This window comes from Chelonia mydas, chromosome 19, assembly GCF_015237465.2.
Source record: "Chelonia mydas isolate rCheMyd1 chromosome 19, rCheMyd1.pri.v2, whole genome shotgun sequence".
Lineage (NCBI taxonomy): Eukaryota > Metazoa > Chordata > Testudines > Cheloniidae > Chelonia > Chelonia mydas.
Genome location: NC_051259.2, coordinates 7,875,564 through 7,896,661, shown reverse-complemented (window position 1 = coordinate 7,896,661; position 21,098 = coordinate 7,875,564). Strand labels below are relative to the sequence as shown.

Below are 21,098 nucleotides of genomic sequence, written 5' to 3'. Positions count from 1 at the left end.
GTCCGGTTCTGGCCCAAGCTCCAGGGCTAGCCTAGTGCGGGGAGGGGGAACCCCTGCCTGTAGTGCCCCCCGCCACAGGAGGCCGGCCAGGTACTGGGGTCTAATTGAATCAACCCCTCTCAATGGGCGGGGCGAGGCCGCCTCAATGGGGCCGCTCGGCTCCTCCCCCGCGGGCTCTTTAAAAGCCCCGGGCCCGGGGGCGGCTGCTGTTTGGAGACCGATCAGGGGAACGTGACTCGTGGTGAGCGGGGTTTTTTGGGGGCTCTCGGGGCTGGGGAGGGGGCGCACAGTCCGCACTGCTCTGAGGCAGCCCGCTGGAGGGTGGGCTGGGAGCGATCGCTCGATCCGAATTGGCTCGTGTGAATGTAGCGGGAGGGCTGGGCTCCGGTTCTAGCCCGGTTGCGGGGGATCGGAGCCCCTAACAGTGTGTCTGGCTGCAGGGCTTGCTCTGCTGTGTCCCGCCCTGTGTGACGCTGGCTTTTCACTCCGGAGTCACACCGGAGCGGCTCAGCGTCAACCGCTCCGCTCCCAGGGGCTCTGCTGTAACTCTGCCCCGGGGGTCTTCCCTGCAGGTCCCGCTCGCGCTCCCTCCGGCACCATGGGCAAGGAGAAAACCCACATCAACATCGTGGTCATCGGCCACGTAGACTCGGGGAAATCCACCACCACCGGGCACCTCATCTACAAGTGCGGGGGCATCGACAAGCGAACCATCGAGAAGTTCGAGAAGGAGGCAGCCGAGGTGGGGGCATTTCTGGCTCACCTGCACCCCCCTAACGGGCCCAGCGGCCTCTCAGGCCCCCCTCTGGCTCCTTAACCTCCCACAAGGTGTTGAGCCCTGTGGGGATTGGGGAATCGGGCCCTTTCCCGGCCTGCAGTGTAACCCTTTAATGCTATGGGGTTACAATGGGGTGGGGGTAAACACTGCCCCATGCCTGCCCCCCACCTACCCTAGAGCAGGGACCATTCACCTACCTCTGGGTTCCCTGTACTTGCACCCTAGTATATGGCTCTGCAGTGACTAGGCACCGCTGGGGCAGGTGTCCCCTTCCAGGCAGGGGGAATCTGTTTAAAATATTGCACACACACCCCTCCCCGGCATTTAACGCCCCTTGTGGGGAGGGATTGTCCCTGGCTTGTGCCTGTTTCTCCAGTAGCATGCCTGCCCTGCTGTAACTGGTGTCTGTCTCCTTCCACGCAGATGGGGAAGGGCTCCTTCAAATACGCCTGGGTGCTGGATAAGCTGAAGGCGGAGCGGGAGCGTGGGATCACCATCGACATCTCCCTGTGGAAGTTCGAGACCACCAAGTACTACATCACCATCATTGACGCCCCTGGCCACAGAGACTTCATCAAGAACATGATCACCGGCACCTCTCAGGTACAGGCTGGGGCAGTCGAACGCCTGTAAAGAGTTTGAGTATACTGGGTTTGCGGCTATGCCTTGTGGCATCCCAATAAGGCCATAATTTAACTGCAAACTAGTCTTGTGACCATAGCATTGCAAGGAATAACATTGCTACTAGATACATTGGGCTCTAGGTGTAGGGTTGTGGTGCAGCTTTTAGGCCTTTACTGGGAAGGGCTGCCAGTCCCTCCTGAGAGAGACTGATTTTTTGTGGGGGGAGTGGAAGTGGGGGAAGAGGATCTCCTTTATCTGTAGGGTACCTAGGTCTGTCACATCCCTAATTGTCCCCTAGTTCCCAGTATGAATTTGTTCTCATGGCCTGTTTCCCTCCCCAGGCTGACTGTGCAGTGCTGATTGTGGCAGCCGGGGTGGGAGAGTTTGAAGCTGGCATCTCTAAGAACGGGCAGACCCGGGAGCATGCCCTGCTGGCCTACACACTGGGAGTGAAGCAACTCATCATTGGGGTGAACAAGATGGACTCCACGGAGCCCCCTTACAGCGGCAAGCGCTACCAGGAGATCACCAAGGAAGTGAGCACCTACATCAAGAAGATCGGCTACAACCCAGCCTCTGTGGCATTCGTGCCCATCTCTGGCTGGCATGGGGACAACATGCTGGAGGCCAGTGCCAATGTGAGTAGCCTGCCTGTTTCTACATGGCCCCTCTAGTAGAGAGGTTTGGAGACATCTGGGGGGTTGGGGCAGGCATTGGCTTACACATGGAGAGAGTGGGTGGTTTGTAAACTGGTATGAGTTCAGCTTAAAGTTACTACTGCTGGGCTCCGTGTTGCAATAGGACACTGGCCCTCTGAGTTTCTCTAAATTGGACTGTCATTAGCTCACTGCCTTGAGCTAGGATTTCACTTAAAAGTGCAGGCCTCCTCCATGGCTTGATGGAGGCTGAGCTTAAAGATATGTTTCTTGTTCATTCCCACAAATCTCAAGGAATGCACCTCTGCTTAGTTTAAACTTTTTGGGGGGGAGGAAAGAGAATGTTTTGGAGGAGGAATACTTGGGACCTGCTGACAAGTTCACCTGAGCTCTGCAGGTGACTCATGAGATGTCAATTACAATAATCTCCTCCTCTCCCCCCGCATACATACATTGCAGATGCCTTGGTTCAAAGGCTGGAGCATTACGAGGAAGGAAGGCAACATTTCTGGTACAACACTGCTGGAAGCCCTGGATTCCATTATCCCTCCTTCCCGCCCCATCAACAAACCCCTCCGCCTGCCCCTGCAGGATGTCTACAAGATTGGCGGTGAGTGTGGGGGAAGCGTTTCCCAGCAGGGCTGGGACAGAAGAACTCTCCCCTAAAAGGAACATGTAAAATGGTGGCTGCCATTTTAAGGTGGTGTAATTCCACCTAAACTGTAGCTCATGTTTACTGGGGACACTTCCCTACTGAGTGTCTGGGATGAAGACTCCGTCACACCCACCTCTTGGCAATGCTGGGCTGACAAGATTGCTGTATTTCCCCTTAATGCCCAAAAGATTGAATAGGGCCTCTGGACAGAGGATGCTGAAGCAAAGAGCTGGTGGTCTCTGCTTGTTGCATCTCCTATTCCTTCCTCTCCAAATAACCTTGTTTTAGCTCATTAACACCAAACTAACCAGTACGTGTCTCCCCAGGTATCGGAACGGTCCCTGTGGGCCGTGTGGAGACTGGCTTCATGAAGGCTGGCATGGTGGTGACTTTTGCCCCTGCCAATGTCACCACGGAGGTGAAGTCAGTGGAAATGCACCATGAGGCTCTGGCAGAGGCGCTACCCGGTGACAATGTTGGGTTCAACGTGAAGAACGTGTCTGTGAAAGACATCCGGCGTGGGAACGTGACCGGAGACAGCAAGAACGATCCTCCCATGGAGGCTGGTAGCTTCACCTCCCAGGTTAGTGACTAGGGATCTGTAAAGTCCAATCCCCATTGCTGCCCACCAGTCTCCTTGAAATGTGACCAGTTGCTTGATTTTTGAATTTTTTCCCCCTCTTCTTTCTCTGCAGGTCATCATCCTGAACCACCCTGGCCAGATAGCTGCTGGCTACTCCCCGGTGCTGGATTGCCACACTGCTCACATCGCCTGCAAGTTTGCAGAGCTGAAGGAGAAGATCGACCGCAGGTCTGGCAAGAAGCTGGAGGACAATCCCAAGGCCCTGAAGTCTGGAGATGCTGCCATTGTGCAGATGATTCCTGGCAAACCCATGTGTGTGGAGAGCTTCTCAGACTACCCACCTCTTGGTAAGATTTCCTATTCCTTGTATTGGTCCAAGTCTGGCTCTTGATGAGGGTCTGTCTGAACAGGTCCTAACACGGCAACTCTGGTTTAAGAAGACTACTGCTAGGATCCAGCTTTTAGAAAGTCTCCTGCTCTCCATAGCAATGGGAGGTAAACGTAGACCTACCCCTTCACTAGCTTGAGTAATAAAATGCTTCTGCAAGGCATTAATCCACAAATTGCAGCTCTCCCATCCGCAAACCAAACTCCAGGCTAGAAACCCCTCCCAATATCCAGGAAGTCTCCTACTCGGTCCTTGTCTTCATCTAACGGGTGTTCCTTCTCCGGCAGGGCGCTTTGCTGTGCGTGACATGAGGCAGACGGTGGCTGTGGGGGTGATCAAGGCTGTCGAGAAGAAGGCTGGTGGATCTGCCAAGGTCACCAAGTCAGCAGTGAAGGCCAGTAAGAAGTGAATTCTCCTCCTCCGTCTCCGCGTGCCAGCGTGCTCAGAGGCACCAACGGTGGATGCCCAGCCCCCTACAATCACAGATCCGTGTCTGGACTCACTTATCCAGGACTGGCTCCTGAGCGGTAAAACACACTGGAAGAGCTTCTGAAGGAAAGGAAGATGATAGGACTCTTTTTTCCTAATTTTTTCTTTTGTATATTGGGCTGCACTTGTGGGGTTTTTTCCCCTCGACTTGCTCACTGGTGGTATGAATAAAAGATGATTCTGGTTTCAATGGTTTGGTCTAATTCAGCTGGGAGTTGTTCTCTGAATGTAGAGTGTAATGTAAGGAGTAAGCACTGCACTTGTCTTCAAAGCAGCCTACCAAGCTGGTTGTGGTTGTCAGCCATGTGGCTGACACAACTGCCAGGGCTGCTTTGCAGTCTGATCTGTTCTAGTCCATTTTAAAGATTCAACACAATTCACAACCTGTTAAACAGGGAGACTGCAACTTGGACTGTAAACACTCTGGGACAGGGGCTGTCTACTCTGTTTGATCACTAACTGGCACAGGAGGGCCCCATTCTTGATTAGCCCTTAGCCACTAATCTAATAAACATTAAAGATGTGTGGCTAAACTGACAGATAGTGGGTGGCAGATGTCAAAACTCTTCAGTGAGATGCTAAGCGTGCCTGTTATTTCTCTTAGAACTAAGCTGTTTCTCCAACTCATACCTATTCCAAAGCCTCTCAAACATTATAAAAGCTCCTCTAACATCTTTCCTTTGAAGTTGTAAGCAGGTAAACTCTACCTCCCTCTTTTTCAGAGAGGGTTAGTCTTGGTCACTGCTGTAGACTAACTGATTCATTTCTCTGGGGAAGCTAGTCCATTATGAAGGAAAGAGTAAAGTTTTAGTGACTTACTCAGGAAATCTAAGCTACCACAATCCTTTTAAGTGAGCTCTACTAAGAGGTATAGTAAAATAGCTATAAAAAAATACTCAAGCTTCAACTATGATACCTACTGGTGTGATGCCTAACACGGTGAATGGCAAATGCAGTGCTGTCTGTTACGTAAGTTTCTAGAGTTGGTAGTGGGCTGGGATACATACTCTTAGCTTCCCTCTTGGAAGGCCAGTCAGTTTGTTGGTATGGCAATGCATTGGCAGCAGCTTCTCCAACAGTGCTTCAGGTCAGTGGGGTGTGCTCTTTGAATGTTAACTTTTGGGCTAAGATCATCAGAAGTGGTTGTGGGTGCCTCTGTCTTCTGAGTGCTTAAGTCCGCTCAAGTCAAAGGGGATGGACTTTCAGACTCCTTCCCTGTGTCTCAAGAAGGATACACAGCCTCTGGAGTCACTTGAAAATCTTGGCCCTTGGCTTTACACTGTTCCCAGCTAAAAGTCCACATATGAGAGAGGATATTCCTCATGGGAGGGCTAACTGGCCAGCTGACTATTTCTGGTTTCAGAGTAGCAGCCGTGTTAGTCTGTATCTGTAAAAAGAAAAGGAGGACTTGTGCCACCTTAGACTAACAAATTTATTTGATAATAAGCTTTCATGAGCTACAGCTCACTTCATGGGATGCATCCAGTGGAAAATATAGTGGGGAGATTTTATATACACAGAGAACATGAAACAATGGGTGTTACCATACAGACTGTAACAAGAGTGACCAGGAAAGGTGAGCTATTACCAGCAGGGGGCAGAAGGGACCTTTTGTAGTGATGATCAAGGTGGGCCATTTCCAGCATTTTACAAGAACAGGAGGAGGGGAAAGAGTTTTACTTTGTGTAATGACCCATCCACTCCCAGTCTTTATTCAAGCCTAAGTTAATTGTATCCAGTTTGCAAATTAATTCCAATTCAGCAGTCTCTCCTTGGAGTCTGTTTTGAAGTTTTTTTGTTGAAGAATTGCCACTTTTAGGTCTGCAATCGAGTGACCAGAGAGACTGAAGTGTTCTCTGACTGGTTTTTGAATGTTATAATTCTTGACGTCTGATTTTTGAAGCAATCCCTTCATGCAGCAGCATGGTTGGCAGGGGAGGGGGGGAGGGATATTGTCCCTCTGCACAGTGCCTGATCTAGGAGTTGTAGATACCTAGACTCCCAGGCCCAAAGAGACGGTTGCGATCACCTAGTCTGACCTCCTGTGTACACAGGCTGGAGAATTCCACACAATTTTTTTGCCTCAAGCCCATCATTTCTGAACAAGATTAGTGGGGATTGTCTCACACCGCAACATCTCCCCACAGCTGCCGCCTCTGTCTCCCATACCAGCAGGGCCTCTGTTGGCTTTTACAAATGCCTCCTGAAAACACAGGTGTTGCACAAAGCGCAGGGAGGTTGACCCCAGTGGCCCTGCCTGCAGTTTTTCTCTTCCAGTTGCTCTTAGAGGTCTGACTTGCCAGCTCTCCTGCCAAAGCCACGGACACGGAACTAGGATTGGGATAGCAGTAGGCGCTATAGGGTGGGATTGGGGGTGCAGTGGCAGAAGATGGGAGGGGTCAGACTGCAATAGTAAAAGATGGTACAGATCAGGATAGGGGGGTATTGGAAGAGCTGGGAGGGGCATGCTGTGGGCCAGAAATGAGTTGCCTAGCTGGCTGTGGGGCAGGAGTCTTTAGGTCAGGACTGGAGGGGTGTTGGCAGAACCAAGTGAAAGAGGGGCTGGGGAGAAATTTGCACACCTACTTGTTTTCATTGTGCATAGAGATGGGCCAAGCCATGGAGTTCAGAGACCGCTCTGATCTCCTGCAGGGGGTAGAGCTGGGGCTGGGGGGTGGGAACTGGCCAGGCAGCCAGCTAGTAATATTACAAGAGGGACAAATATTTTTATACTGGCTGGGAATCAGGGCACTTATTCTATCAGGAATGGTTCAGTTCTGTGTGACAGCCAGTCACCCTGGAGTGGGGGGGACTTCTGTACTGTTGTCTCCCCAACATCACACAACAGCCAGGGATTTACACATTTAACCCTTGCAGCCCTGTATGTGGAGCAAGCCCCTGCACTGGAGAAACACATTAGCTGGCTGTTTCAGGTGATCAGCCATGTGAAAGAGTTAACTGTCGAAAGGGGGCTCTTTGCAGTCATGCCCCATTGAGGTGAATGGGGCAGTTCACTTCAATGGGGCGTGAACTCAAACCTCAACAGCGTCATGGTCTCTGCTGCCAGCAAACTCAGTTACAGGCTGAGGAGACCTTCACAGCCCCAAGGGGGAGAAAATCCTTCTTTCCTCAATTAAACTTCAATTCTGCAAGCGACAAGGGCACCACAGAGCCCCACAGGGAGACTCCAAAACCTTAGACACTTCTATGCACAATGTCAATCTCCATTCCCAATTTATCCCATGATCCTAGGTCTGTTGTTGGTTTTATGGAGGCACCTAGAGGCCCTATCCAAGATCAGGGTCCCATCTTGCAAGGGGAAAGGGATTTAAAACAAACAAGGTGATCTTGATTTTTACTACTTGTTTACTTTGATTTACTTAAACATAAATGTGGTCCTCCCACACTGTGGGCCATGTACCCAATACATCCTACAACAACTAGATCCACTGTCCAGGCACCAGCCTGATCGCATGAAGCCAATGGACTATTTGCACGAATAAAGATATGGAGCAGGTTCAGGTCCTCTCAAGGCAGGAGAGCAGGGAGGGCTGCATGCAGCCACATCCCCATCTGGAGGATAGCACTGAAATATGAATTTATCCACAACTCGCTTGTGATGTGACTAGCATCTCCAGACTTGGAGTTATGCCATCGTTCCGATGATCCCTGGCAAATCCACGTGTGTGGAGAGTTTCTCAGAGTACCCACCTTTTGGTAAAATCTCTTGATTACTTTCTCTTTTTAAAAACTTTAATACTAGTATTTGGCTTTAGGAATGAAAAGATTTCCTGTTTATAGTGCAGGGGGAAGATAACCAGTAAGGGATCATTTCTCCATCTACTTCTGCAAATAACTTTTCAGACAGCCCCCTCAAGCCTCAAAGTTTCCAGAGCATGGGTAGCAAAACACTTATTTCAAGCTTCAGAGTAGCAGCCGTGTTAGTCTGTATTCGCAAAAAGAAAAGGAGGACTTGTGGCACCTTAGAGACCAACAAATTTATTTGAGCATAAGCTTTCGTGAGCTACATTCAGTGGAAAATACAGTGGGGAGATTTATATACACAGAGAACATGAAACAAAGGGTGTTACCATACACACTGTAACCAGAGTGATCACTTAAGGTGAGCTATTACCAGCAGGAGAGCGGGGGTGGGGGTGGGGTGGGGGAACCTTTTGTAGTGATAACTGCTGGAGAAAATTTGCTGGAGCAAATGCGGTTGTATCGTAGAGCTTGGCTGTAGACAATGGATCGTGTGGTGTGGTCTGGATGAAAGCTGGAGGCTCTACGATACAACCGCATTTGCTCCAACCCCTCAGACAGAGACAAACACCTACAAGATCTCTATCAAGCGTTCTTACAACTACAATACCCACCTGCTGAAGTGAAGAAACAGATTGACAGAGCCAGAAGAGTACCCAGAAGTCACCTACTACAGGACAGGCCCAACAAAGAAAACAACAGAACGCCACTAGCCGTCACCTTCAGCCCCCAACTAAAACCTCTCCAACGCATCATCAAGGATCTACAACCTATCCTGAAGGACGACCCATCACTCTCACAGACCTTGGGAGACAGGCCAGTCCTCGCTTACAGACAGCCCCCCAACCTGAAGCAAATACTCACCAGCAACCACACACCACACAACAGAACCACTAACCCAGGAACCTATCCTTGCAACAAAGCCCATTGCCAACTGTGTCCACATATCTATTCAGGGGACACCATCATAGGGCCTAATCACATCAGCCACACTATCAGAGGCTCGTTCACCTGCACATCTACCAATGTGATCTATGCCATCATGTGCCAGCAATGCCCCTCTGCCATGTCCATTGGTCAAACTGGACAGTCTCTACGTAAAAGAATAAATGGACACAAATCAGACGTCAAGAATTATAACATTCAAAAACCAGTCGGAGAACACTTCACTCTCTTTGGTCTCTCGATTACAGACCTAAAAGTTGTAATTCTTCAACAAAAAAAAACTTCAAAAACAGACTCCAAGGAGAGACTGCTGAATTGGAATTAATTTGCAAAGTGGATACAATTAACTTAGGCTTGAATAAAGACTGGGAGTGGATGGGTCATTACACAAAGTAAAACTATTTCCCCACGTTTATTCCCCTCTCCCGCCCACTGTTCCTCAGACATTCTTGTCAACTGCTGGAAATGGCCAAACTTGATTATCACTACGAAAGGTTCCCCCTCGCGCCCCCCCTCCCCCCCCCCCCCCCCGCTATCCTGCTAGTAATAGCTCACTCTAAGTGATCACTCTCGTTACAGTAAAAAGAAAAGGAGGACTTGTGGCACCTTAGAGACTAACAAATTTATTTGAGCATAAGCTTTCGTGAGCTACAGCTCACTTCATCGGATGCATTCAGTGGAAAATGCATGTGATGAAGTGAGCTGTAGCTCACGAAAGCTTAGGCAGAAATAAATTGGTTAGTCTCTAAGGTGCCACAAGTCCTCCTTTTCTTTTTGCGAATACAGACTAACAAGGCTGCTACTCTGAAACTTAACTAATCTATGTTCACTAGGGTGTTTTCCGTCTCCTGCCTTGGTTACACATTCTTCCCCTGGCAGCATGCCTTGGCATTTCACTGGAGAGCAGTGTCCTCTCTAGCCCAGTCCTGGATAGTTCCACTGCCAAAGGTTACATAGAACAGAGGGCCAAAGAGATTTAGGGCCGCTGACACGCAGAAGACATTCCTCCAGCCAGTCAGGAGGTCCTGGGGGTACCAAACAAAGGGTAATTAGTATCTCCATTCTCTCTTATCGCCACAGGAGACCACCTGGGGCTTGAACCACAGGTTTTCATTCACCTAAAGACTTGCAATGCCAGTTCCCTGTCTAGCTGTAGATTTAACTCCTCAGATTTCGCTTTCCTGGGCTCCGATATCGATATCGTTGCACTGCAGCGTGCTTGGGAATTACTTGCTTGCTATGCTGAATTCAAGCAGCTCTGTCATCACTGCTACCAAGCTTTCCCTATTGTCCTGTTTGACAGCAGTCTCCCCGCCCCCCATCTGTAAGTAGATCCAGGTTGGAAGCCCATGTCGGGAGGAGTCCCTACTTCTTGGATCATAAAAGCTTCTTCTCCATGACTTAGGTACTTGCTGGACACATTTGACAATGTTGCTGCCTAGCACATGTGGGTTGTTAGTGCCCCCCTGAAGCCAGTCTCCTGGGGTTTCAAGAGCTTAGCCAGGGCTATGTTTTGATTCAGTGGACAGAGACTATTCTTTGGCCATTCTGCTCTATTCAACTCCACTTTTTTTCTGAATATTTTTGCTTCAGGAGAAAAAGCCTCCAATACGGCCATCCAGAGAAGCCCTGAATTACCTGGCTGGTGAAGAATCCAACTGCGGCGGGAGCAATTATTCCTGAGACTGTTCCGAGGGTGTTTGTGACTCCCAGCACAAACCCAGCATATCTGGGGAGAAGGGAAGGGAAAATTTCCTGAGCAAGGCAAAGAGGGACTGGCAAGAAGAGAGAAAATTAGGTTTCAATTCCCTCTCTCCCAACCTCCTGGAGAGCTTCAAAGAGAACAAGTGCCTCCTCAGCTTGGTCACTGCCTCCCCTGTTGACAGACATAAGAGCCTTTACCCACTGCTATAATTGGCTCTGAGCCTGCGCTTCTGTGCCTTGGTTTTGCCTGTCCGGCTTCAGATGCCACCAGCTGCAGAAGATCAGGGAGAGGAGAAGCAAAAGGCAGCTGAAGTAGCTGAGGGCTGAGATGATGGAGATGACATGGGCCAACATGTTGGGCCCTCGAACCAATTGGAGCAGGAGATAGGAGGAAGGTCTGGTGGTCTCACCTGGGAGCAATGTCCATGTGGTTAGTATAGAAACCGGCCCCGCACATGCTGATTACAGTCATGGAAAATGTCAGAAAGACCACAGCTGCTGTGTAATCACAGCCGACGTAGGACACGGCCACCAGGGAGATGGCTGGGAGCATCATCCCTAGGGAGAGAAGGGGACGTGGGTTATGTGGCTGACCGGGTGAAGGTTTGTTGAAAGAACCTGGAGGCAGGAGTCACCTGTCCTTACCCAGCACCGAGAAGAGCTTCCGAACTGTTGCTATGCTGAACACTTGCTTGGACAGGAGGAAGTCTGCCAGCACCCCCGACACGATGGTACACAGCCAGTTCCCAATGTAAGGAAGTGCAGCGAGGAGACCATTCTGTAGCGAGAAGGGTGAGAGACTTGCGATTGTGCACAGAGCAGCGAGAGGGACCCCACCATCACCAGATCTGGCTGGATGTGCTCAGAGGGGCTGGAAATCTCAGGACCGTAGGGACTGCCAGACTGGATTGGACCTGAGGTTCATCTAGCCCCATATCCTGTCTCTGACAGCAGCTAGCACCAACCGGCTCCTTTGGAGGAAGGTGAAAGTAACCTCCCAACCCCTAGTAGTCAGAAACTGACCTAAGCCCTGAAGCATGAGGTTTAACAGCCCTTCCAGAATTGGTTAGCATCAACTTTTATCCCTCTAGATGTCCCCATTCAGGAGATAGACCGGCCTGGCTGTGAGCGATGGAGCCCCACGGCAGAGCTCACCTCTCTGATGTCAAAGTGGAGCACCTCATGCATGTACATTGGCATTGACGTCAGCAGCGTGTAGAACAGCCACTCACTGCAGAAACAGGGGACTGCAATGGCCCAAAGAGGCAGCGATTTAATCACAGCCAGGAGTGGAAGGGACCGTCCGTGAGAGATGCCCTTGAAAGAAACGCACCAGTTAGTGCCCCTTTTGCGGGCTCCTTTTTCTCCTGGCTCTGTCAATGTCCCATAGGCAGGTGGTCTATTCTTTCCCTAGCCTCGCCACCTCCTCCCAGAGTTTTAGCTGCCTGCTCTGTGTTGATTCCTGGATCCCCCTGTAACCCCTCAACTCTCCCAGTTGTGCAGTCTCATATCTGACATTTCCCTGACCTGCCAGACACCTCAAATCCAACAGGCTGAGCGCCAGGCTCACATAAGAGCGCTGGGCTCCTGGTGCAGTGTGTAGAGTTGTACAGGCTAATGTCAGGGCTGAATTTGACTCAATCTATCAAAAGTTCTCGTCCTTCCTCTTAGACCCATTCCCCTCCTATGACGGTCCATGATCCAACTCATCCCTTCAACTCCGGCTCCCTTGACCTGGTCTGCCCCCTTCTCCCCTCACATCCAGCCCCCTGATAAATCCTTGTGCCTTTCCCTCAAGAATGCAACCTTCCCTCTTCATCCCTGCAGCTGACGCTCTATCCATGCCTTGGGCATCTCTCAGCTCACCTGTGCAGTCTCCCACTCTGCGGCACACTCTGACACTCAGTCCAAAACACCACGGCTTAGGGCACCTTTCTCTCCTACAGTTCTTACCGTCACCCTCCTCCTCAGACCCCTCTGCCACAAGTTCAAGCTCCTTGCCCTCACCTCAGACTTCCTGCACAACCCAGCCCCGGCCTACAATTCCCGTTGTCTCTGACTCCTCCCACTGCTCCCTCTGTTTCTCCCAAGCTTCATCTCCTCCCACACGGCTTCCAGTCTCCCACCACATGGAGCTGCCTCCCCCAGTTCATATGCCAAGAGACCTCCTTTGGCTTCGACAAATTCCTCCTTAAATACACGTTTCATGAACCACAGGAAGACCGATCTCCTCTCTGGCCCTGACTTTGGCCCCTTCCCATTGATCTCCTCTCTGATGTAACTCTATACCTATATTTGAACTAATCTGTAAGCTCCTTGGGGCAGGGCCCTCTTCTGCCTCAGACATTTGCACTGCTCTGTAAATAACACACCCAGTGGAACCCTGAAGAAGGGCTTACTTGGAGACGGTCCCATTGTTCCAAGCTCTGTTCAAAGGTGGGACTACAAGGAAAACCAGGTCAGAGTTAAAAGGCTTTCAAAGAACCTGATTGGCCAGGGATGACACAATGTACTCCTTCTCTCCAGCACTAATATGAGGGTGACATGCAGGATCTTCATAGACGAGAAGGAACCAGAACCCACACCAAACACAGCCAATGCCACCTATGGAGAAGGGGAACAGTTCAATGGCTCCTGTCTCGGATCTTACTCAGTACAGGTGTGCAGACACCAGCAGAGATGGGCAGGCAAGACACGGCAGCTCTGTGACAGACTGTCAGGTGTGAGGGTCTTGAAGGGAGGGGCAGATTTGTTCTACTGACTCATGCTGGCAGACAGACCAGGTGGGGCTCTTTAGTGCCAATCCATGGTATAAAAGGGTGTGTGTCCCCCCTCTTAGGGGAAGGAGGAATTAGGCAGTTGAGGCAGGAGTTTTTGCCTTAACACCAAAGAGCTCAGGCTGTGGTTCATGTCTGGCTTTCCTTAGTGTGAGAATGAAGGAAGTGCTGGAAAGCAGGTGAATCTGGGGCTCTGCCCCTCTATATGTGTGTGCTGTGGTGAGAGGGGAGTGGGCAATCTGCCCAGTCACAGACCCCTCAATATGACAGAGATGGTGCATTGCAAACGCCATAGACAGAGAGACAGAGAACACCGAGGTGGTGGAACACTCCTTCCTGTTCAAGGCAGATCGAGGGGCTCTGCCGACTAACACATTATTGTACCTTATTGACGCCTATACTCTTATATTTAAAATGAAAGGTGCCAGCCCGACAGCCCTGAGAGTAGACACAGCTCAGGCAGCAGCAACACGAGCCTCTTCCACACTGCCCAGCCAACAGACTTCCGTCATGAGCTGAAGGAGAAAGAGGGAAGTCCAGCCCTTCTGGCCATAGATGCCGATTGCAATGGTGGCCTCCCTGAAGGGGGACATTTCTATATTAGGAACTGGATTGCGAGCTCAGACTCCTCGCATAGAGGCAACGAGAAGACCTTCATATGCTTCGCTCTTGTGTGGCTTAACTTGCCAGTGAACCTGCTACAATGGAAACCACAGCTACTCACCGAAGATGTAGAAGACGTAAGGCCACCCCATGTACTGGCAGATGATTCCAGCTGCAGGGAAGGTGACGAAGGTCCCAAAAGTGCATCCTAAGGAGCAGATTAAGAGGAGTTCAGAGCGATAAAGTGGTGGCCACAGAAGATGACCTGGGCTTCCCAGTGCTCACCCCACACCATCCTATAGTAACTCTTCCAGCCTTATCAAGCCAGAACTGAGAAGACAGGGTGGAGGAGAAGGTAGAGGGGATAAAGGATGAAGAGAGTGGAATATTGTGTAGGAAAGGGAGAAACAGCAGTAGAGATGGATGTGCAGCCAACATTTCCTCATGAAGGACCTTTGGTCTAGACCAGGCCTGCAGAACATGCGGCCCCCATGGGCTCACTGTGCGGCACGCGGGGGGTGAGCAGGCAAGCGGCGGGGTCGTGAAGAGGCCAGTGGCTGGGGGGCAGGTGAGCGGGCGGGGGGGGTGAGGAGGCGAGCTGGGGAGGGTGGGGGGATGGCGAGCCGAGCGGGCGGGTAGTGGTGGCAATACCGGATTTACCATGGCACCACTGGCACCGGTCCCACGGGTCCAAAGGGGCCCTGGCCCGGCCCGCTCTTCTCCGTCCCCCTGCTCTCTCCTATGGGGGCAGAAGTTTGATGCTGCCAGCAGCTGGGGCTCCTCCCCCGCCGCTTCCCCCAGCTTGCTACTTTCCCTCCCCTCCCCCTCTCCCTGCCCCCCGCTTGCCAGCAGGAGGGAGGGGGAAGAGCGGAGCCTCCACTCGCTGCTGGGGTGGTGGGGGGAGGAGGAGGAGGAGAGGAAGAAGCGTGGCCTTGGGGAAGGGGCTGGAATCGGGGCATACCCCCTCCAGCCCCTGCTGTGAGCACCCCCATGACCCCAGCCCACACCCCCAGCCCTCTGCCCACCCTGACCGCTGCACCCCCCTCACACCTCCCCAGCCCCCTGCCCTGACCCCTGCACCCCCTCACACCCCCCACGCCTCCCCAGCCCCGTGTCCTGACTCCTGAACCCCTCTCATATACACCCAGCCCCCCGCCCTGACCCCTGCACCCCCTCACATCCCCAGCCCCCTGCACCCCCTACACCTCTCCAGCCTCCTGCCCTGACTCCTGTATCCCACCCCATGCCCCTCCCAGCCCCTGCCCTGACTCCTGAACCCCCCTCACACACACCCAGCCCCCCAGATCCCTTCCCCAGTGGCCTCCGCCCCCAACCTTCCTTTCGGCCCACAGCTGTTTCAGTGGGGTGGCGCTGGGGAAGGAGGGTTTGTTTCCGCGGGGCAGGCGGTGCTGCGGGGGAGTGTTTCGGCGGGGTCGGGGGATTTTGGCCCTCAGCTGTTTTCTTCGGAGTAATATGGCCCTCGCCGCTTTACGAGTTGTGCAGGCCTGGTCTAGAACCTGAAGGTTTCTGCAACTCGTAAGTGGAGCCGCTCGTCTGGAGTGTGGCGCAAGGAAAGCAGGCATCAGGAGAGCTCTCCTTTACCCAGGAGGGCGGGGGGCTGGAACTACAGAAAAACTTGGTTTGGAAGCAAAGAGAGTCGCTCTCTCTTACCAGCATCAGCGAGCTGTATGAGCCTGCTGCGTTCCAAAGGGGGAGCCCATTTTGCCAAAAGCGTGTATTGGGCTGGAAACATCACCCCCTGCCAAGGAAAACACAGGAGTGTGTGAGCACAGAGGGGAGTGGGAGCGATACCTGGTGGAAAGCATTAGCAGACCTCATGATCTTTCACTCCTATGACCCTTGCTCCCCCCTTACCCCCACTTTGGTTTGTCATCATCCCTTGCATGTAAGCTCTTTGGGGCGGAGACCTGACTAGTTAACTTCTTCTGCAATGTCATACATACAGATGGTGCTGCATACATAAACCCACAAGCCGCTGAAAGTCGAGAGCTCGAAAGGGAAGGCCCTACCTCTGCCATGCCCAGCAGTGCCTGCAGCCCAATGAGGTACGCGGCTCCCAGGCCAGCTGCCAGTGGCACGAGGAGCGTGAGAGCCGAGGTAGAGAGCAGCCCATAGCCCAACACTAGTTTCCCTCCGAACTGTCCCGACCAGTATCCGCCAAGGAGCTGGGTGAAGAGGTAGCCATAGAAGAAGGCACTGAGGATGACGCCCTGGGTCTCAGCGCTCCAGTCGTACACGGGGGCCTGGAGGAGACAGAACTTGCTTGCGTCAAAAGGGGGAGACAAAACCGAGGACTGTCCCTTGAGGGGACATTGCAGCAGCTTTAAAACCTAGGCCCAAGGGAGAACTATTCTCACAGGCCTGGACTCCTCTAGGAAGGGGTAAGTGGCTTGTATGAACAGACCTGTCACCAGTCAGGTGATCAGCGCTTTCCTAATTACACTGGCTCCTTCATTTACACACATGCAATGGATACAGCCCCAAAGCTCCTCTCTAAACAGTGCCTCGTTGCTGCCGAGTTGGTCCATAGTGCAAAGCCAAGGGGTAGAGCCAAGAGGCTGGTGAAAGGATCTGACCCTGCCTGTACACTTACTCCTTGGGTGAATTCTCGGTGGGAGCTGTTGGGCTGAGCGTGGGAGCGACTGGGACACACGTCCGTGGAGCTATTGGGCAGGCTGCCCGGGTTGGTGCCGTTCGTCATGGCTATGATGGCGATACTGAGATTGACGCGGAGCGAATACATCATGAAGAGGGAGAAGTGCAGGATGAGAACCAGGCTGTAGCGAGCTGAGCAGAGGCCTGGGGTGGAGAACAACCACAACAAGCCAGAGACGGTCAGTTAGGCTTCAGACTAACCCTGGAGGTGCCTCCTCACTCCTGGCTGTGAGGGATCTCCAGGCATTGGTGCTGGAACAGTTTTTGGAGTGGGGGTGCTGAGCTGCACCCCTCTTACCTTTGTCCGTGCCCCTCACCGCCCCCTAGAGCTGGGGCCGGGAGCAGGGTTGTGGCACTGAGCTGGCATCTCTGGTGTCCCGACTTTACCTACCCAGCTCCTGAAGAAACCCAAGAGCAGCTCAGGAAGGAACACACACTTTCCTGAGCACAAAGGACTAATAACCCACTTTACCAGCACTAATCAATCCTCCCAAGCCCCTTGGGAGGGAGCTGAGTTTCACCATCCCCCTTCTACAGGAGGAAACTGAGGCACAGAGAGGGGACGTGACTTGCCCAAGAGCCAGAGCCAGAATTAGAACCGGGACGTTCCTGGGTCCCAGTCCCACGTTCGGAGCACTACATCACACCTCTCATTACCCTCGGGTAGATTTACCTTTCCCAAGTGACAACTGCTGGTTGAGCAGAGGGGCAGCATCTTCCTGATCTGACTCTGGACGGTCCTCAGTGCTTTGCTGCATTCTCTCCTGTAATCAAAGCTGACGCCCAGTCCTCCTCCCGGCAGTGTCTCCACAACTTCTGGAATAGACACCAGTGAACCGAAGGCACTGGGACCATCTCCTCTCTACCGACCTCCTGCAGTTCTTCCTACAATGCAATAAGTCCCATTGTGGGAACGCTGCAGGATTGTGGAATATGGATGCTACCCATCTAGTGCAAATGGGACATGTTTTAAGAACAATGTGATTTACAGTGATATAAAACAACGTCTAGGCCCAGTCTTGTGTGGTCCTTCCTATTTTTGCCTTTGATCGTCACAACCTCACAGTGGGATAGAGAGCTCTATTTTCAGCATAGGTGAAGGCTATTCCCTACTGCAGATATTCCTCCCTCCTCAGAGAATAGCCTCCCTCCACACCCACAACCTACCCTCACTCTGTATACTGTAAAATAATCCTTGTTCCAGAGGGCAGCTGCCAAGCCGAAATATTCTTTGACACCGAGAGACTGATGCATAGAGCTAAGCAGAGATCCTAGAAATCCATTTGCCACAGAAAAAAACATGGAATTTGTGTTTTAACAGAGAATCTTAAGTTTTTACATTTTGTGAAAAAATAAAAACATATACAGTGGGAACGCCGATTAACCGATCTAATTGAGCCTGGGGCAAAATCGGGTAATCAAAAAAACTGGATAATCAGGAGAGCGGGCAGGACTCTGGCTGTCAGCCCTGGGCAGTGAGGCTCAGCCTGTTAGCTATCAAATTGTACATATATCAATAAAACATTGCGATCAACTGATACCTATATATTGGGGTGGCCAGCCTGAGCCTGAGAAGGAACCAGAATTTACCAATATGCATTGCCAAAGAGCCACAGTAACACATCAGCAGCCCCCTGTCAGCTTCAGCTCCACCCTCTGCCCCTGCCCCGCCCCCACCCCCCAGTGTTTCCCATCTGCCAGCAGCCCTGTGGATCAGCACCTAAGCCTCCATCCCAGGGCCTCCCGCCAGCTGCGGAGCAGTGAGCACCCTGTAGCACAGGGGTCTCAAACTCGAATCACCAGGAGGGCCACATGAGGACTCGTACGTTGGCCCGAGGGCAGCATCACCCCCCTCCCCCTGCTGACCCCACCCTCCACTCCACCCCCGCCCCTTCCCGCGGAGTGCAGCAGGGGGCTCAGGTCACGGGGCTGGGGTGCAGGAGGGAGTGCAGGGTGTGGCAGGGGGTTGGGGTGCAGGAGGGGTGCGTGGTGTGACAGGGGGCTCAGGGCAGGGGGTTGGGGTGCAGGAGGGGTGCGTGGTGTGGCAGGGGGCTCAGGGCAGGGGCTTGCGGTGCAGGAGGGGTGCGGGGTGTGGCAGGGGGTTGGGTGCAGGAGGGAGTGCAGGGCGGGGCAGGGGGTTGGGGTGCAGCAGGGGGCTCAGAGCAGGGGGTTGGGGTGCAGGAGGGGTGTGGCAGGGGGTGGGGTGCAGGACGGGGTGTGGCAGGGGGTGGGGGTGCAGGAGGGGTTCAGGTTCTGGCCCAGCGCCGCTTACCTTGAGTGGCTCCGGGGTGGCAGGGGCGTGCACTGGGGCCAGGGTAGGCTCCCTGCCTGTCCTGGCCCCGGCCCCATGCCACCCCGCTCCGGGAAGCCGTGGGCACCCTGTCCCTGCGGCCCTGGGGGGAGGGGAAGCAGATGGGGAGCGCTTCCCCACTCCCGGCCAATGGGAGCTTCAGGGGTGGTACCCACAGGCAAAAACAGCTCGGGAAGTTCTCTGCTCCCCCACCCCCTGGGGCCGCAGGGAATTGGCGCAGGGCCCTCAGCACCACGGAGTTGGCAAATCCATGGGCCGGATCCAAAGCCCTGAGGGGCCGGATCTGGCCCAGGGCCATAGTTTGCCCACTCCTGGCCTGGAGGTAGGCTGGGGACGCGGCACGCTGAGGGGGGGACGCGGGGAGCTTGGCGAGCCGCAGGGAAGAACCACGTGTTTGAGACCCCTGAATCATAGAATATCAGGGTTGGAAGGGACCTCAGGAGGTCATGTAGTCCAACCCCCTACTCAAAGCAGGACCAATCCCCAATTTTTGCCCCTGATCCCTAAATGGCCCTCCTCAAGGATTGAACTCAAAACGCTGGGTTTAGCAGGCCAATGCTCAAACCACTGAGCTATCCCTCCCCTGCTATAGCACATTGGAAAGTTGGCACCTGTAGCTCCAGCCGGGGAGTCGGTACCTAGACAAGGAGACGCATATTAACCTCTGAAGAGCCGCATGTGGCTCCGGAGCCACAGGTTGGCCACCCCTGGTCTATATATTGTGACTAGGGAAGCTACAGTTCAGTGTTTATGCTTTTTTATCAGGGAATTTTGGTTTTTTAATCAGGGAAAACTAGGATCCCTGTAGATAAGTAAGATGTGCTAGGAGCGGAGAATTGCTGTGACAAAGAGAAAAGGAGTACTTGTGTGTACTCCTTTTCTTTTTGCGAATACAGACTAACACGGCTGCTACTCTGAAACCTGTGACAAAGAGAGAACCCTCCCAGACTAAAATTCCACCTATATTCCAACATACAACTACATAACTGGGCAGCTTCCCCTTACCCCAAAGTGAAGCAGATTGGCGCTGATCTTCTGAATTAACTGCAACTTCTCCAGAAATCAAACCCAAACAATCAACTCACAGATGAAGCAGAAGCAGAAACTGTCCCCTCCACTTGTTTTTCAGTACAGGGTGTGGGAACTCATTCCTGCAGGGATGCCACCAATTCAGTTTGGGAGCAAAGAGTGAGTCAGGTGCGAGGCAAGCCATGTGACAAAATAAGTTTGGCAAACACCAGCTGTACTATTTAACTCCTTAGTAGGCCACTGACATCTGGTTTTTAAAATCATTTTAGATTTAAACTCTTAGTAAATTGGAGATGGATGGCTAAAAACAGTGATGATGAAACAGTATTTTGCCACCATTAGTTAAGACCGAGAACAGCCCTGTGAGGTAGCTATTATCCCAGATTTAGTGGAGGGGAAATTAAGTGATATGCCCAAGGCCACAGAGGGAGGCTGTCTCTGCCTATCATTGTGGTACTTTACAGCTAAATCTGTTGGACAGTCCTGGGTTCTCCTAGAACTCTTCCTCTCTACCCACACATATAAGTAGCCTTTAAGTATGAAAACAGACTAGGTGAAAGTGGGACCTTCTTCATTAGAACTGCATGTATTCAGTTACAGCTACTTACTGCGATGACTAACATGGACTCCGCTGGCCCCATGCTGCTCTCAGTGATGCTCATGCAACCCCAGGGCTGCCCGTGCATTTGTACAGGTGTAGTTGATTGGAACCCGGTGAATCACCCTACTTATGATGCACAAGAAGCTCTCTCTTGCAGATGACTGGTTGCTAGCATGTTTCTAATGGGTTTGCAGGGCACTGACAGCCGGGGAGAGGCATTTTTAATAAACGTTTAAGTCTAAATCAATAGGTGATTCAGACTCTTACAGAAGTGGAAATAGCGTTGGGATTGGGCAGGGTCACGCAGTGGGACAGGGGGCCTGGTCTGCATTAGGGCTGGAATCCCAGCAATCCCTCAATGGCCTTTTTACTCACCTGTAGGTGCCCTCCCTTGGCCAGGGGCTGAATTCACCCTGGTACTGACCCGCCCATCTTCTCCTGGTGATACATTACTCTGAAATCAAAAGGCACTTTCTCTTATCTTGCTGTCAAATCACAGTGAGGACACCCCCTGCCC

The 21,098-nt window shown here is 52.4% G+C and overlaps 2 protein-coding genes across 5 annotated transcripts; one reads left to right on the top strand and one right to left on the bottom strand.

Annotated features, from left to right (window-relative positions):
• Nucleotides 1-210: 210 nt before the first annotated feature.
• Nucleotides 211-4,363, top strand: LOC102946429 (elongation factor 1-alpha, somatic form). Of its 2 annotated transcripts, none has more exons than XM_007067604.4 (8): nt 211-241; nt 573-742; nt 1,202-1,381; nt 1,744-2,040; nt 2,518-2,668; nt 3,040-3,296; nt 3,409-3,643; nt 3,972-4,363. In XM_007067604.4, the coding sequence occupies exons 2-8, from the start codon at nt 599-601 to the stop codon at nt 4,091-4,093; spliced, it is 1,386 nt and encodes a 461-aa protein (XP_007067666.2). In that variant the 5' UTR covers nt 211-241; nt 573-598; the 3' UTR covers nt 4,094-4,363. The 2 variants fall into 2 exon arrangements, with proteins under 2 accessions (XP_007067666.2, XP_043388381.1); XM_043532446.1 differs by having other exon boundaries at nt 214-238.
• Nucleotides 4,364-4,455: 92 nt separating this feature from the next.
• Nucleotides 4,456-21,093, bottom strand: LOC102946198 (sodium-dependent phosphate transport protein 3). 3 transcript variants are annotated; one of them, XM_043532445.1, is made up of 12 exons: nt 20,957-21,093; nt 17,314-17,525; nt 16,579-16,784; nt 15,995-16,228; nt 15,636-15,723; nt 14,086-14,172; nt 13,070-13,188; nt 11,740-11,901; nt 11,230-11,362; nt 10,995-11,142; nt 10,519-10,609; nt 4,456-5,560 (listed from the first exon to the last, which is right to left on the bottom strand). In XM_043532445.1, exons 2-12 carry the CDS (start codon nt 17,396-17,398, stop codon nt 5,396-5,398), a joined length of 1,518 nt encoding a protein of 505 aa, XP_043388380.1. In that variant the 5' UTR covers nt 17,399-17,525; nt 20,957-21,093; the 3' UTR covers nt 4,456-5,395. The 3 variants fall into 3 exon arrangements, with proteins under 3 accessions (XP_043388380.1, XP_043388379.1, XP_037737438.1); XM_043532444.1 differs by lacking the exon at nt 20,957-21,093 and adding an exon at nt 19,957-20,085; XM_037881510.2 differs by lacking the exon at nt 4,456-5,560 and adding an exon at nt 9,581-9,905.
• Between the last annotated feature and the right edge of the window lie 5 nt (nt 21,094-21,098).